This window comes from Pongo abelii, chromosome 15 (genome assembly GCF_028885655.2).
Source record: "Pongo abelii isolate AG06213 chromosome 15, NHGRI_mPonAbe1-v2.0_pri, whole genome shotgun sequence".
Classification (NCBI taxonomy): domain Eukaryota; kingdom Metazoa; phylum Chordata; class Mammalia; order Primates; family Hominidae; genus Pongo; species Pongo abelii.
The window spans coordinates 67,360,389-67,375,896 of NC_072000.2; the positions used below are offsets into that span (position 1 = coordinate 67,360,389).

A 15,508-nucleotide genomic window follows, 5' to 3' on the forward strand; every position below is an offset into this window, starting at 1 on the left:
GCCTAGATCCCTGAATAAAGATGATAACAATATACGATAGAGATACAATGTGAGCAATAAATATATATATATATATAAACTCATTAGCTTCAGGGATTGTTTCTTACTGCAACATAACCTGACTGATACACCATAACTTGACTGAAACACCACCCCTTTATAGGAAAGAAAGGCTTGGACACTAAGCACTGTGATAAATGTTACTATAATCCAAAACAGAAGAAACTCGAGACTGTACCTATTATATGGCAGCATATAGATGATATGTGGGTATATCTATTACAGACTTTTCTCCCATCTCACCCCTCACCAAAAAAAAAAAAAAAAATTCTCAAACATTTGGATAATCTAAATTCTTCAAAATCAATCTTCAAAAAATGAAAGTGAAAAAAACAGAGTTCCGTCAGTTTGACCAATTTGTCAAAAATCATTTGCAGAGTTCCACTTCTTTTCTAAGACCAAGCACAATAATCAAATACAGAGCTTCAAAGGGACTTCATTTTGAGTGACCAAACAGACAAATAAATTAGCTGCCCATGGCTCCTTTGTAATTGAAGAGGACCAGTCTGACCCAAGGGGAGAAGACTAAATCAAAAAGCAAAACATCCAAGTAAAAACAGCATCGAGGGCCTTAAACAAACCAAAAAGCCATCCTATACCCTCTCCTGTCCAAGGGTGTTACCTATGAGCCAAGCAAATGTGTGTTTATCTACTAATAAGAGAATGCAAACATCCCACGTGATTGATTTCTTATGTGCTACCATCATAAAAAAAAGTTTGTGTCTGGAATACATATTTCAGACGTGGCAGTTTATAAACCTGATCATACATATTATACCTACGACTTACAAAACTTTTTCTCTTTGCAATGATGTGACTCTAAAAGGTTTTCTTCTTTATTTCTGGGAAGAATCGCTTAAAGTTTCTCATTCAAGTAAGTAAAGAACTGCTCGTTTTTAGTTTGCAGAGCTTTTAACTAGTGACTTAGTGAAGAGTGATGTCATATGTTATCCTAGGACTGCTGGTGTGGTTCTCTCTGCTCACTCTAACCATTCCCCCTGTTTCTGTGGCAGGCAGTAATCCCCAGTTTCCATCCTCTAGTCAGCTTCTTCCCAGCCAGCCACAAGCGAACAGCCTCACAAGCAGCGGATGAAACAGGAAGTCTGACAGCTTGAGTCTGCAGTGGGACCCCTAGTGTTTTCCCACTCCATGTCCTGGCATCGTTCCCCAGAAGTACAAACACACACACACAGAGCTCCCATTGTTGCAGCCTTCCTCAGCCCACTGATCCTAATATGGAATGCAGCAGGAAACCCATGATTTCCTGACACTCGGCAAGCTGGAGGAAGCAAGGGGGAAAAACTCCATTAAAAAGCCCAGCTTTCCTCCATGTTAGATGTGACTTGGAAAATGAGAAAGATTTAGCAAAATTCCACCGTGTCTTTTGCCAGGCTAGAGACGGGGAGAGCAGAGTAAAACCCTCAGGCTGCTGAAATTTCTAGGCTGTTAGGAAGCCCCTCGAATTCTGTGAAAATGAGGGTTTCTTAACTCACACTGAGAGCGGAAAAGGGCAGACCCTTTTCATAACTCCCTCAAGTGTGTGTTACCTTTCTTTACCAGCATGGTAAGCAACAGGACATATCCCAGCCTCGGATATGTCTGTATGATCCAAGGGACCCAAAGTCAGACAGAGTAAACTCAAGCCTGGCACTGGCTTTCCGCCGCTTCATGTGCTTTGGAAGAAGCAGGAGAAGCAATAGCAGCAGGAGTCCCCAGCAGCTGGAGCCGCAAGAATGAACTGCAAAGAGGGAACTGACAGCAGCTGCGGCTGCAGGGGCAACGATGAGAAGAAGATGTTGAAGTGTGTGGTGGTGGGGGACGGTGCCGTGGGGAAAACCTGCCTGCTGATGAGCTACGCCAACGACGCCTTCCCAGAGGAATACGTGCCCACTGTGTTTGACCACTATGCAGGTAAGAAAAAGTGGGAAACTCTCTGCATCCAGACAAACGATGCAGGGGGCGAGAACTTAAGTTCAGAGGGGCCTGGTTCATTTCTAATGTCAGTATTGGGTGCGAGCCTGGCAGTAACCAAGGAGTTTAGCGTAGCGTACAACCCAGGACTTGACTGTTGGTAGAACAATTTGTGCATCAATGTGTATGGTAACACTTTTCCCCCTTAAAACGAATGGGTAACCCCAGGAAAATACTCTGACGTGCCCTCTAGATTTGGGGGCCAGAGCTTTTACTCAACATTCATTAAAGTTTTACTGTGAACATTTTTAAATGCAGTGGAATTGCATCACAATTCTTTTCTGCCAAAAAAAAGAATCACCACTAGACACACAAATGGTGAAAGGATTGTTCTTGCCGCTCTTTGCGTATTCACCTCATGCCATTTATAAATGAAAATGCTAAGATTAATAAAACACTCATTTTTTCTGTAACAATTGGTGCTACAATACTATAGTTTTGTTTTCCTGTGGTTGTAGATTGGGGGAGAGTTTTTAAAAGGTTTTAAATATCTATTAGGCAATCTGTATCTTAAAAGAAAAATGTTTAATATACATGTTTTTAAAAGGAAAAATACAAATAAAATCTGAATCACTTTAAAGTATGTCCTGAAAGGACAAAATGCACATAAAATATTTTAAAGCATGGCAGTTAAGACATTGTAGTCAGAACTTGCAGGGGACCTTTTATTTTGTGAGTGTTCTAAAGTTTGTAGGTGTACTTGTCTGGGTGATAGGATTATCTAAATTTTTCCATTTTGATTCTTTCTTTTACTCTTAATTTCCAAAACAAATTTTATTAAGTTTATCAAAAGCAAGATAATGAAATTCTTCAAGCTTATAGTAGCCTACATTTTATAATTTTTTTATCATAGTGATCTTTATCAGAGATCTGAGACCTTGTGAATGGAAAATTTCTCCTCCTTCATTTTGGCTTTGGGTCAGGTTCAACAAAGGGGAAATGGCCCACAGGAAACCAGCATGAGTGTCTGCTTGGCAATGTGGCCATTTGAAATCCTCGTTCTATAGAAAGTAGCTTCTTTTCCAGAACTAAGTCATCACCTAAGTCACTGCTTCCCCCTACACTTATATGATGTATGAAAATGTTACACAGCAGACAGGGAGAGAACCACAGTGAATACCGTATCCATTTCCCAGCAGGTTTTTCTATATTTATAGAAATTAAGAGCAAATTTTAATGCTGGCTTACCTAAGCCTTTCTGAAAATATAATGACTATGCCCAGAGAAGAACATTTTAATGAGAACAGAATAAAGAGAAGAACAGGTTGATTTGCATCTTGAGAAAAAAACTAATTATAAAATTTGGGGGTCTGTGCCTTGAGAAAGTTCCTCAGATTCTTCTCCTGAAAGCATCTTAGCAAAAGTTATTTACTCTACACCTTCTTTCTGCCAAGAAAGGGAAAGTGGCTACCTTATTTCAAAAACTTTTAAATCAAAGGTGGAACTGAAAATCTAAAGGGAGAGGCTTCAAATGCCTATGAAAATTATGTATCCAAATCCCCATGTAGTCAGGGAGCCAGTTACAGTATAGTATCGGGAAAAAAGAAAATCAAGTCAGCCTATAAAAAATCTACACTAGAAATCAAACAAAGGCTGAACCACAGCTAGATTCCACTAGGCTCCAATAATTTTATGTTTTAATTATGTACATACTTACTATTGTTGAGCATTAAAGCATCTTAAAGATTTTGGCTAGTCTATTATTTTAGCTCCCAAGAAATCACAGCCACTATACTCAAAGCAATACTTTCCACGTAGTAAGCATTCCTAAACATGGTTACTTTGATGTACACTTTGTACCTCTTTAAGTATATAGTCATCTCATGTGGTTTCAGTAAGGTTAAAAAGAGCCACATACATCTAGGACTGTAATGAAGCGGTCATTTCTTTTTTTTTTTTTTTTTTTTTTTTTTGAGACAGAGTCTTGCTCTGTCGCCCAGGCTGGAATGCAGTGGCATGATCTCGGCTCACTGCAACTTCCACCTCCTGGGTTCAAGCAATTCTCCTGCCTCAGCCTCCTGAGTAGCTGGGACTACAGGCGCATGCCACCATGCCTGGCTAATTTTTGTATTTTTAGTAGAGACAGGGTTTCACCGTGCTGGCCAGGCTGGTCTTGAACTCCTTACCTCGTGTTCCGCCTGCCTCAGCCCTCTAACGTGCTGGGATTAAAGGCGTGAGCCACCGCGCCCAACCAGAAGTGGTCATTTCTATAAGCAGAGGGATCTTCTCCACCACAAATACTTGAGTTCCTTTTACCACCACTCTCCAGATATATGATCTGGTTGAACATAAATCCTTAGGCAGTCACGTGAGAATCTACAATCATTTGTAAAAGAACTAAATGCCCTCTTCTCCATTTGGATCCAGTATCTAGTTCCTGGGTCCTACTGGCCTACTTTAAAATGACAACCTGCAGTTGAGTGCTGAGACTTTAGAAGCTATAGTTTAAGTCACAGAGAGCCTATCCATTGAAGACTTTTACTAATAACTGCCCAACCCAGAAAAGTAGAGATAAAATAGTAAGGATGGAAATACAACCTACTGTGCAAGATGGTGATCTCTGAAGTCAGATAGCCCAGTTCTAATACTGGCTCTGTCATTTACTTTGTGGCCTTGAGCAAGTTACTTAACCTCTCTGTGCCTCAGTTATCACAAATGAGAAACAGGGACAATTAAGGTATTACAATTGTGTGTGAGAACAAAGTGATTAACATATGTAAAGTTCTTAGAACAGTGCCTCATGTGTGATAAGAGTTAGGTACATGGTAGCTATTAAGAATACAGTCTCAATACTTGCATACAGCCAGGAAAAGGAATGAAAATGTAATTAAAAGATAAAGACTACAAGAAGGAAAAATGTAATTACAAGAGTATCCTTTAGAAGAGTAAGGTAGGATGGAGTGTTTGTATTTTCTTCATAAAATAGTTACCATGTTTATTGATAATTAACAAATATGTCTATATGAGGTAATAGTAATGGGATATTAAATTGGGAGGGAAAATACCAGTTTTGCATGAGTAAAAACTACGCAAACTTGTTTTGAATGAGTTTATTTTTGCAGGAAAAATCAACAACCAGCTACAAAAAACAACTTCTTAAGTTCTATGAATTCTGATGTATCCCTACCCCCTACCTACCAAAATCCAAAAGCACATCTGCTCCATGTAGCTTTCCTTGATTCCCCAAGAATAATTCCCCGTTCCATCTCCAATCCAGTTTCACAAATTTGTTTACATCTCTAGGATCTTCCACTATTGTATAACAATTTATATGCTTCCTTATTTTCCCATCTCTGCTGTGCTGGGAACCCCTTAAGGGAAAGGAGCTGTGTCTTTCACGTCCTGTGAAATCCAACAGTCAATTCTAGGTCCTCCTCTTGATCTCTTGGAAGCTTTTTTTATGTTTCATTACCCTCCTTCCTAAAACATTTTCTTGGCTTGGTTTCTGGGATGCCACATTCTCCTGGTTTTGTTTCCACTCAACAGCAAATCTTTCTCCATCTCCAATGCCACCTCCCCTCTCTCTTCCCAACCACCAAATGTTGGGAAACACTGAAACCTCAGTGTTCAGTCCCTGGGTCCTCTTCTTTATTTACTCTTAGGGTATGCTTGATTGTATCTAGTTTTGTAACTTTAAACATCATTCATATCCTGATAACGCCAAAGCTTGTAGCTCCACCATCAAAACCCTCTGATACTCAAATTCTTATATCCAACCATTTGAATATCTAATAGGCATCTCATTCTTAACCTGTCCAAATTGAATTTTTTAACTTCCCCAATCTACTCTGCCCCTAGGCTTCCCCATATAAGTACATGACCACTCTTTTCCACCCAGTTTCTGAAAACAAAAACTTTGGTATTGACTCCTTTCTTCCTTTGAGAACATTCCCCTCCCTTTCCATTCAAACCATTAGTTATCATCCCTTCCTCCTACCAATCAGCTCAACATTCAAAATACATCCCAAACCTGATCACTTATCACCATCTTCATTGCCTTCACTCTTGTCCAAGCCACCATCATCTCTCATCCAAACTACTATAATCAATTCCCAATTCCCTACTTCCAGTCTTGCCCCCATCATCAATTCTCCACATAGCTGGCAGACGGACTGTCCAAAACCCCAACTTCTCCAATCACTTCCCTTAACACTCAGACCCAACCCTATATTATGTTGTATATGATGCACTCCATGACTCAGTCCCTGTTATCTCTCCAATCTCATCTCTTAACACTCTCCTCATCAGTGTTTTTGCTGTAGCCACACTCACCATCTTGCTATTCCTCAAGCACACCCAACTCCTTCCCTTGAAGAGCTTGTACTTGCTTTTTCCCCAGTCTCATACTATTCCGCTAGATCCCCCATAGCTTCAATTGACCACATTATTTAATGCATGTGTGCTTGCACACACACACACCACACACACTCTCTTTCTCTCTTTAACCTATCTTGCCACATCTCTCATTATAATAGTTAATACTGCCTGATATTATATATGTATTTGCTATCTCCAGCTTCAAAAAACAAAGTCCCACATATTATAGACTCTCAACAGACTCTCAACAGACTCTCAACTCAGATTATTCTCAACTGAATAAATGAAGTACTATGTCTTTGCAATCTTAGTCCTTCCAACACTTAGATAGTTTCTGGTCCATTAAAACTTTGATGAATAAATGAACAAATTGTCCTATAGATATCTCTTTAGGAATGAACATACAAAAGTGTTTATTACATTTATTATATTTCTGAACTATTTTATTCATATTTTAAATAATCATTTTATCCCCACTGTAATTGTAATATAGCATTGAATTTTCTTTGGTTTTTTTTTTTTGTTTTTTTTTTTTGAGATGGAGTCTCACTCTGTCGCCAGGCTGGAGTGCAGTGGCACAATCTCATCTCACTGTCACCTCTGCCTCCCAGGTTCAAGCGATTCTCCTGCCTTAGCCTCCCAAGTAGCTGGGACTATAGGCATGTGCCACCACGCCCAGCTAATTTTTTTCTATTTTTAGTAAAGGCGGGGTTTCACCATGTTGGCCAGGATGGTCTTGATCTCTTGACCTAGTGATCTGCCCACCTCAGCCTCCCAAAGTGCTGGGATTACAGGCGTGAGCCACCACGCCCAGCCAGCATTGAATTTTCTTGACCTAAGTGGCCAGTGTCACATCTACTGAATAGCTTAACTATATAATGTGTAAATATCACTTGGGATTCCTTCATTTACATTATATTCAAAAGCTGACATACATTTTGGGTGCCTCACTCAAACTCCTCTAGTTCTAACATACAGAGCGTATTTCAGAGTAACCCTAAGTTTGGCTCACGGCTAGGTCTAAAGGGTAGGAGCAGTGGGATGAAGGTGGGAAAAGTCACTCTTGTTTATTACAAGTGTGCCTAAGAAACAACTCTGGGCTCTGCTCCTTACTCCCTTCCAGGGGTGACTCAATGTGTCCCAACAACCTTTAGAGCTTTCACAGCTTACTATGGAAGAATTGCATTTCTTCTCCCATCTCATCTTTAGTTTTGAGTTTTGTAGCAGACCCCTCACTGGTAAAATATTCTTACCGATTAATGTTTCGCTTGACATATAGCATAAGGATAAGAGCTCCATTTTGAATTTAGATTGTATGTTGAGTTAGATTGTGTACATGTTTTATATGTTGGGGTACATAGGTGTGTAAAATAAGCTCATTCCAGCTAAAACCTCTTTATGATGTTCACCATTTCTACCATCCTCTGTATTATTTTGTCTGTGAGTCTTTCTTCTATCACCCACCCTCTTAGAGCTTCTTTGTTGAAAGCCATCAAATTTGGAAAACCACATGAAGCCACTATTTGCAAACCCAGGCTGCCTATGCAGGAAATTAACACAATTCATGGAAAGAAGAGAAATCCAGTTATTCTATCAGCTGACTGAGATGTAAAAGGAAGTTGTTTTTACAGAAAGCTGTAAGTCAGTTCTAACTTTTTCCACTTAGTTAAATGGTGATCAGCCCAAGGTAGACAGTCATAACCTTAATGGCCAGAGCAGGGGGTGGGAAACAGGTCCAACCCACAGGGGGAAAAAATAACATAATTATAATAAATAGTGAATAAAAATAAAGTCCCAGGTTTATAAAAGGTTGTGACATAGTTCTGCTCATTTGGGAAAATTTATTCAGAAGTTTCTCTTTTGCTCTTTCTGAAGACACCTGAGAGTCTCTCATATCTGTAATCCCAGTGCTTTGGGAAGCCAACTCACAAGGATCCCTTGAGCCTAGAAGTTCAAAGTTATAATGAGCCATGATCATGCCACTGCACTCCAACCTGGGCAACAGAGCAAGGCTTCATCTCTAAAAAAAAATTATGGATACATTAATGGTTGTTCTTATTTACTTATAGAGTATACATGATGTTTTGATATAGGCATATAATGGGTAATGATTAAATCTGGGTAACTGGTATATCTATAACCTCAAACATCTATCATTACTTTGTGTTGGGAACATTCTAAATCTACTCTTCTAGTTATTTTGAAATATACAATAAATTATTTTTAACTATAGTCACTCTGTTGTGCTACTGAATACTAGATTTTATTCCATCTAACTGTATTTTTGTACCTTGTACCAAATAGCCAACCCTTCTTTATCATAAGATGCTATCATTTTCTCAACTTTCCTGATGAACAATTTCCGGCACAAAGATACTACTCTATTCCCTCAAGGCTAAATTGCTTGTAATGGGGTAAGTGGAGGCCATGGAATAGTAAACAATATAAGCAGTGTATAGCTAATAACAATAAAAGAGCCACTGTTAGTTAGGACCTGCTATTAACAAGTAAACCCAAACATGTAAGGGATTAACTCAATGGCAAGGTATTCCTTGCTTATGTGATGCTCCTGCGCAGGTATTCAAGTCAGTAGGGCTGCTTTCTTCCATGTGGTCATTTAAGGTCTCAGGCTTCTCACATCTGGTAACTCTGACATCCCCTAGGATTTTAGTTATCTGCATCCACACAGCCTAATGAGAAAGAGCATGGAGAAACTTGAATGGAAAGTTTTACGGGCCAGGCCTGGAAGTGACAAACATCGTTTTCAATCACACTGCATAAGAGTTTATTTAGTCACAAGGCCATGCCTCACTGTAAAGGAGGCTGGGGGGAAAGCCCCGCTATGTGCCCAAAAGAGGGAAGAATGGATTTTGATGGAAGCTAGCAATCTCTGCCTGCATCAGACTCTGTGGCCACCAAATATCCTTGCACATTTTTTCCCACATGTAAAAAAAACTCACTCTTTTCCCCAGAAGGACCACCTAGAGTTGCATTCTGGCACTGCAACTGTGTCAAAGACCAGCATCTGTTAAGTGACGCATGATTCTGTTCATTTGATCTAAATGTGACTGCTTGTGATCCAATAAAAGACAAATTATCTACCCATATACACCATTTGCCCCGTGCAGTAGTGGAACAGGAAAGGGATAATCAAAACATTCAAACTCCCTTTCAGAAAGGGAAGAATGGGAGACACACTGCAATAATAGAATTCTGATGACAATCCTGATACTATCTTCTATTAATGGAATCCAGAAACAATCATTTTCTAACTTTTTGAAACCATGAAAATCTGTGTTCTATCAACCTCAGCTTTAAAAACAACCAATTCATCTCTCCCCTTTCTTATAACACCTTGCTAAATACGTAAAATAACAATTAATACATACTAACATTCTGTCATTTTCCGGTCTCTTCATAGGGTGCTATGGACTCAGTAGGAAGTAGCTTTACCTTCCAGGTTTCACAGACAATAGTTTTACAAAATATTTTGCCACAGTATAACATAGATCATCTTTCCAACCTGCTCTGTTTTGTCACCATCTGCCACCTAACAGCTAAGCCAACAGCACATATATTTTTAGGTTTTTGTAATGATGGCACCATACTACTAGGTAAGCTAAGATGCTGTAACAAATAGGCCAAAATATATAAGGGTTCAAACTATTACAATCCTATTTTCTTACATAATTGCAACATGTATTTTAGATTTAGAGGGTACATGTGCAGGTTTGTTAGCTGGGTATATTGCATGATGCTGACATTTAGGATACGAATGATCTTGTCACCCAGGTGGTGAGTACAATACCCAATAGTTAGTTTTTCGACCCTTGCCCTCTTCCTTCCCTTCCTGACTAGTGGTCCCCAGTATCTATTGTTGCCATCTTCCTGTCCATGTGTACCCAGTGTTTACCTCCCACTTATAAGTGAGAACTAATGTAGTATTTGATTTTCTGTTTCTATGTTACTTTGCTTAGGATAATGGCCTCCAGCTGCATCCATGTTGCTGCAAAAGACATGATTTCATCTTTTTTATGGCTACATAGGATTCCATGTTGTATATGTACCACATTTTCTTTATCCAATCCACCATTGATGGGCACCTATGTTGATTCCATGTCTTTACCATTGTGAATAATACTGCAATGAACATGTAAGTTCATGTGTCTTTTTGGCATAACAATTTATTTTCTTTTGGATATATACCCAGTAATAGGATTGCTGGGTAGAATCCTGCTTTTGGTCGTATAAGAGACCTTGGCAGGTCTTCAGGCTGGTGAGATAGTTCTGTCCCATGTAGTCATTCAGAGATCTACTTTTTTCCATCTTGTTACCCTGCCATCATCTAGGGCTTTGTGGTGCTCTGTATCTAGACACTAGAAGATGAAAGACTATGGAGGAGTAAGAGTAGGGAGTGGTGGTATGGGCCAGGCTGACAGGTGGCATGCGTCACTGCTGTTCACATTTCACTGGAGAGAACTTAAACTGTAGGCCACACATTATCACAAGGAAGGCCAGCTATGAGCCCAAAGAAGGAACAAACAGACTTTAATAGATACTTAGTCATCTTCACCACAGTCATTAAGTTGAAATTGCTTATACCAAATACAATACACACAGATAAACATATCAACTGCCTTAGCACCATATTTAACTCCCTATTTACTCCACTACATATGACATACCTGTATTTCACAAATTTGCCTGGTAAGAAAAGCTTACTTGTTAAAAATGCAGATTCTTGGGTCCATATAAGGGCTTCTATACCAGACCCATTTAGAGACAGAGCTGTGAATATGAATGTCAATAAGCTTCATAGACATTTCACATTATGTAGAACTTGTGACACTGCTGTTTTAGAGTTCAAACCCATTTAGATATCACGAATGTATATAGTTTCAGCTAATGTGACTTAGTAGGTTCAGAAAACCCTTCTTTATGCTGTAATGGTGCCTATGAATCAAGCCAAAAGGAGCAATTCTATAGTCAACCATCTATCAGTAAAAAGCAATTTAAAAACAGATATGCACATAAAATTTCTTGACTTGGGAGTTTCCAGCAGATTGCATCAAACAGAAAAGGCCTTTAGTGCCTCTTGGAAACAGCTAGCAAACTCCTAAGTGAGGAACCAGAGTGCTCTCAAAAAAGATCTCTACCTGTGGCAGGGACATAGAGAGCTCCTGGAAGAAGGAGAATATAGAAGGCTAAGAACAGAAAGTACTGGGAGAGGGCTGGTGCAGGTTGGAAGGAGAAGCCTCAGGGAGTCAGACTAGAGGCAAGTGGGAATTCTGATGCGTAGCAGTTAAGGAGACTAACCTTACTTACCCAAGCGCAGCCACGGGTAGCCAAGTACCAGCTGCTGGGGGAAAAGCCTTGAGCTTGGGCATAATCTGCAAAGCTACATATGGGTGAATCACTCTGCAAATGAAATAAATAATCAACATGACTGTAAGACCTTCAGAGGGGTCACTGAGGGAAATTAGAGAGCACCTGCCCTCATGGGAAGAAACAAAGGAATCTTAAAAAAACAGGAAAGAGCCTGGGATCTTTGGGGTGGTTTTGATGCAGTTGTGTTTTGGAAGCTACGATTTGTTGTCCCACATTCATCCAGCCTTGTGATTATGAAATGAACAGTAAACATCTGTTTCCCCTCTGCAAATCCTTCTGTTCTTCTTCATACTTTGACCTAACATTTGGGGAAAAGGAAAGAAAACCAAAACAGAAAACCTTTTACAGTACAAGTTCTCTGAGTCCAAAAAGACCTCTACTTAGGTCTTCCTGAAAGACAGATGCATAAATTTGGGGAGAGGCAGATATTTTTTAACTGGAACTCAGCCACCCTTATCTGGACAGCCAGTTTACAATCACTCTTACTAAACAGGGACCAAGCCTTCCTTTAGTCTCTCCAGCTGTTTTAATACAAACTGGTAAATCAACTGAATCCAGATTGCCAACAAGAAAGAAACAACACTCTGCATGGCCTGAGCAGAATGCACCACAATGAACAAAATGATTCCTGATCTTTTTGCAGCAAGTTACTTAATTAGCTAACATTAAGTAGCTGAGTATTTACTGTGTGTCCAGCCCTGTGTTGCCTTTGTTGTCTTGCTTGAGCTTCACATTATCTCTAGGTAGTAAGTATCCTCATTTCACAGACAAGAAAACTGAAGCTCGGAGAAGTGACATGTCCAACATCACTCAGCAAAGAAATAGCAGAATTGGGATTCAAATCTATCAGCTCCACAAAGGGGGCCCACTCTGATTAAGTTGGTCCCCTTTTCAAAACTTATTTATCTTCTCTGCCATTATAATTTTCTTGGTTTATTTAATTTTCCATGGCTTGTCTCCCCCTAGAATATACAATTCCTGCAGGCAGGGCCCTTTCTGTCTTGTTTACTTTTATGTCCTCCATACCTGGAAATGAGCCCACAACATAATAGCCACCCGGAACTGTTTGTTGAGTGAATGAATGATATCCAAGAGTCTCAGTCTTAACCAGTGCACTACACTGAAGTTAGCATCCTATGTGGACACTCAGGATAATTTTCTATGTTGAAATTATTTTATCCTCCCACATGCTGAAAGGATATATTGTAAGCACTATGAGCATACATTAAAATAGATTATATTGACCTTATTTAAAACTTGTAAAAAAATTGTTTTCTCTGGAAAAGAAAACACCAAAAGGTTTTGCTTCCAGTCAAATTTTAAGCTTATCAGTTCTGAGTGATTTAGCTAGGCATAAAGTTGTTTTCCTAATTATATTGAGGATTTCTGTTCTACCTCTGTTATATTCTGATGCTATATCCTAGAGGCAAAGGGAAAAACTTAATTACTTGAAGTATGTGCTGCATACATTTTTTCAAATAATTAGATTAATTAAGAGGAAAATTAATAAGCAAGTAGTCTCCTTGATATATGCCAGGTACAAACCTCCTAAGAATTATGAAGAATGTTCATAAAATGTAACTGTTCATCTCTTAGAAAGTACACCAATTTTCAACTGGTATGCTTGCAAGAGATGCAATGACTATGTTCACATTCATTAATAATGGGGCACTTTATACTTGTCAAAGTAAGAATTATTAGGAGGAAAACAAGGCTATGCTCTCTCTCCTCAGGAGTCCTCCTCTCTGCTCATATTGAATTAGCTTGCACTGGAAGCACTAAATGCTTTTTTTTCTAAACTAAAATGAATTTCGTATGACATTTGCAATAGTTCAAGCTGGTAAATAAGAGCCTTAAGAGTTTTCCATAGTAAACACACTTTTAACCAAACTTTTCAAAAGAGACAAAGAGTTGATGCTACATCTTAAGTGTCAATATTAGGCATAAACTTTGCTGTAGAGATTCTACTCTATTCATTTCATTCATTTAGCCTCTTAATAAGTTTCCATATCATGTTCTTTCTTTTGGATAAACTAAATATGTCAGGCTGGTCAGAGCCATTTTCTTTCCCTGAAGCTGAGCAAAGATGAAGAACACCTCATTATCATCCTCAGAATAATTACTCTTCATGTATTTCAAGACCTAGAAAATTCTCATCCCTGTCATCCTCAGATGATACACCCAGATCCTTCTCATTCCCCCATAGCTACTTGACCTATTCTTTCCCCCTTTTTTAATGGACAGCTTTTCATGTATTCACTGCAAATCAATCACAAACGACTTGCATTTCAAATCTACAGCAAGCACACAGTCACTCTTGCACTTTTTGGTAGGAATAGGTATCTTGTCAACATGGTTACGTGCAGTCATAACAGGATGTAAACTCTAAATAGTCTTTTAGATTACCTCTTTTTCTTTTTTCCCCTTTTTCTTTTTTCCCCTGGGTATGCAAGTTAATTTAGGTCAATCTAATTAAATGTAGACAACTAAAGTCACCAATATGAGAATACTACATTTCTCTTCTGGCATTTTAATAAATCTCCATTCAATTATCCCTGGTTTATCTACATTATAATATCATGTTAAGGCTTCTAAAAGACAAGATTTCTTCAGATCTAAGAATTAATATCATTGTGGGATCTTCATATAAGTTCAAGAGACCACATGGCACCTAATTAGAAATGCCTATGAAGCTTACTGAAATTCATATTCATAGCTCTGTTTCTAAATGGGTCTGGTTTAGAAGCCCTTTTATGGACCCAAAAATCTGCATTTTTAACAAGTAAGCTTTTTTTATGACCAGGCAAGTTTGGGAAATACAGGTATGTCACGGCACTTGAAGAGCATACTTCATCTTGGCTCAACAGTTTTTGGTATTATAGGAGGCATTTTTGTCCCTGTGATTACCATAGATCACTGTGTTTTATAGTAATGAATATGGTACCATTTTAATAGATAGTCTGGTTTTACTAAGATTTAGTATGCAGTATGTTACACCTCATCTTGAGTTATTCTTTTGCTTCATTCATGTCCTATCAGTTAACACATTAAAAGCTTCTTAAGGATAGTGCACATCAGCCAAACATCCTATTTAGCAACCTCACCAACTGCTACAGATCCAATTCCAGATTCACAAAAGATACTCTACACCAGGGTAATCTAGAACTCAGCAGATTTTCTGGACACAGGAAGAAGTCTTAGGCTCCAAGCTGTAAACAATCCCTGAGACAACTACAATTGACCACAAGTTATCTTGGAGCCTACTACTTCATCAGCTAACCTTAAGTATAGTCATATACACAGCAGAAGAAATGGCTTTGTGTCATCATAAAAGTTTTTATATGTGGTTCCTCAAGTAATTTCCAAGACTCTAACTGATGTCCAAGTGTTGCACTTACGGTAGGAGAGGAAGAGTAGAAGAGGGTTGGGATATAGATAAATAGATATATAGCTTCAATGTCACAAGGAGCTAGTAAACTTACCATAGTTTTCCTTTGTGATATCCTTACTGCCTCAGCTTTCCTACCTTTCACCATCTCTTGAGCAATTTAGAAGCCTGTTCCCTGTGAAATGAGGAAGAGAATTATATTTTTTTGGCAGACACTTAGCTCCACTTTTACAGCCAGTATCTAGTTATTCCCATAAACCCTGCAATTAACTCAGAGCCCAGAAAAGAGCACCACACAGAGCATTTTGAGGGTGAAAAGGGTCAGCCCACAGAAGGATCCATTTGTTCAGCAAAAAAATTTTAGCATTTTTCCACTTCTTTGAA

The 15,508-nt window shown here is 38.9% G+C and overlaps 1 protein-coding gene across 2 annotated transcripts in view; it reads left to right on the forward strand.

Annotated features, from left to right (window-relative positions):
* Nucleotides 1-1,052: 1,052 nt before the first annotated feature.
* Nucleotides 1,053-15,508, forward strand: part of RHOJ (ras homolog family member J) — an 86,473-nt gene continuing 72,017 nt past the window's right edge. The window contains exon 1 of one of the 2 annotated variants that reach the window (XM_002824827.6): nucleotides 1,053-1,971. In XM_002824827.6, coding sequence (XP_002824873.2) covers nucleotides 1,794-1,971 — 178 coding nt within the window. In that variant the 5' untranslated portion in view covers nucleotides 1,053-1,793. The remainder of the gene's footprint in view (nucleotides 1,972-15,508) is intronic. The other variant, XM_009249144.4, reaches the window with a different exon arrangement.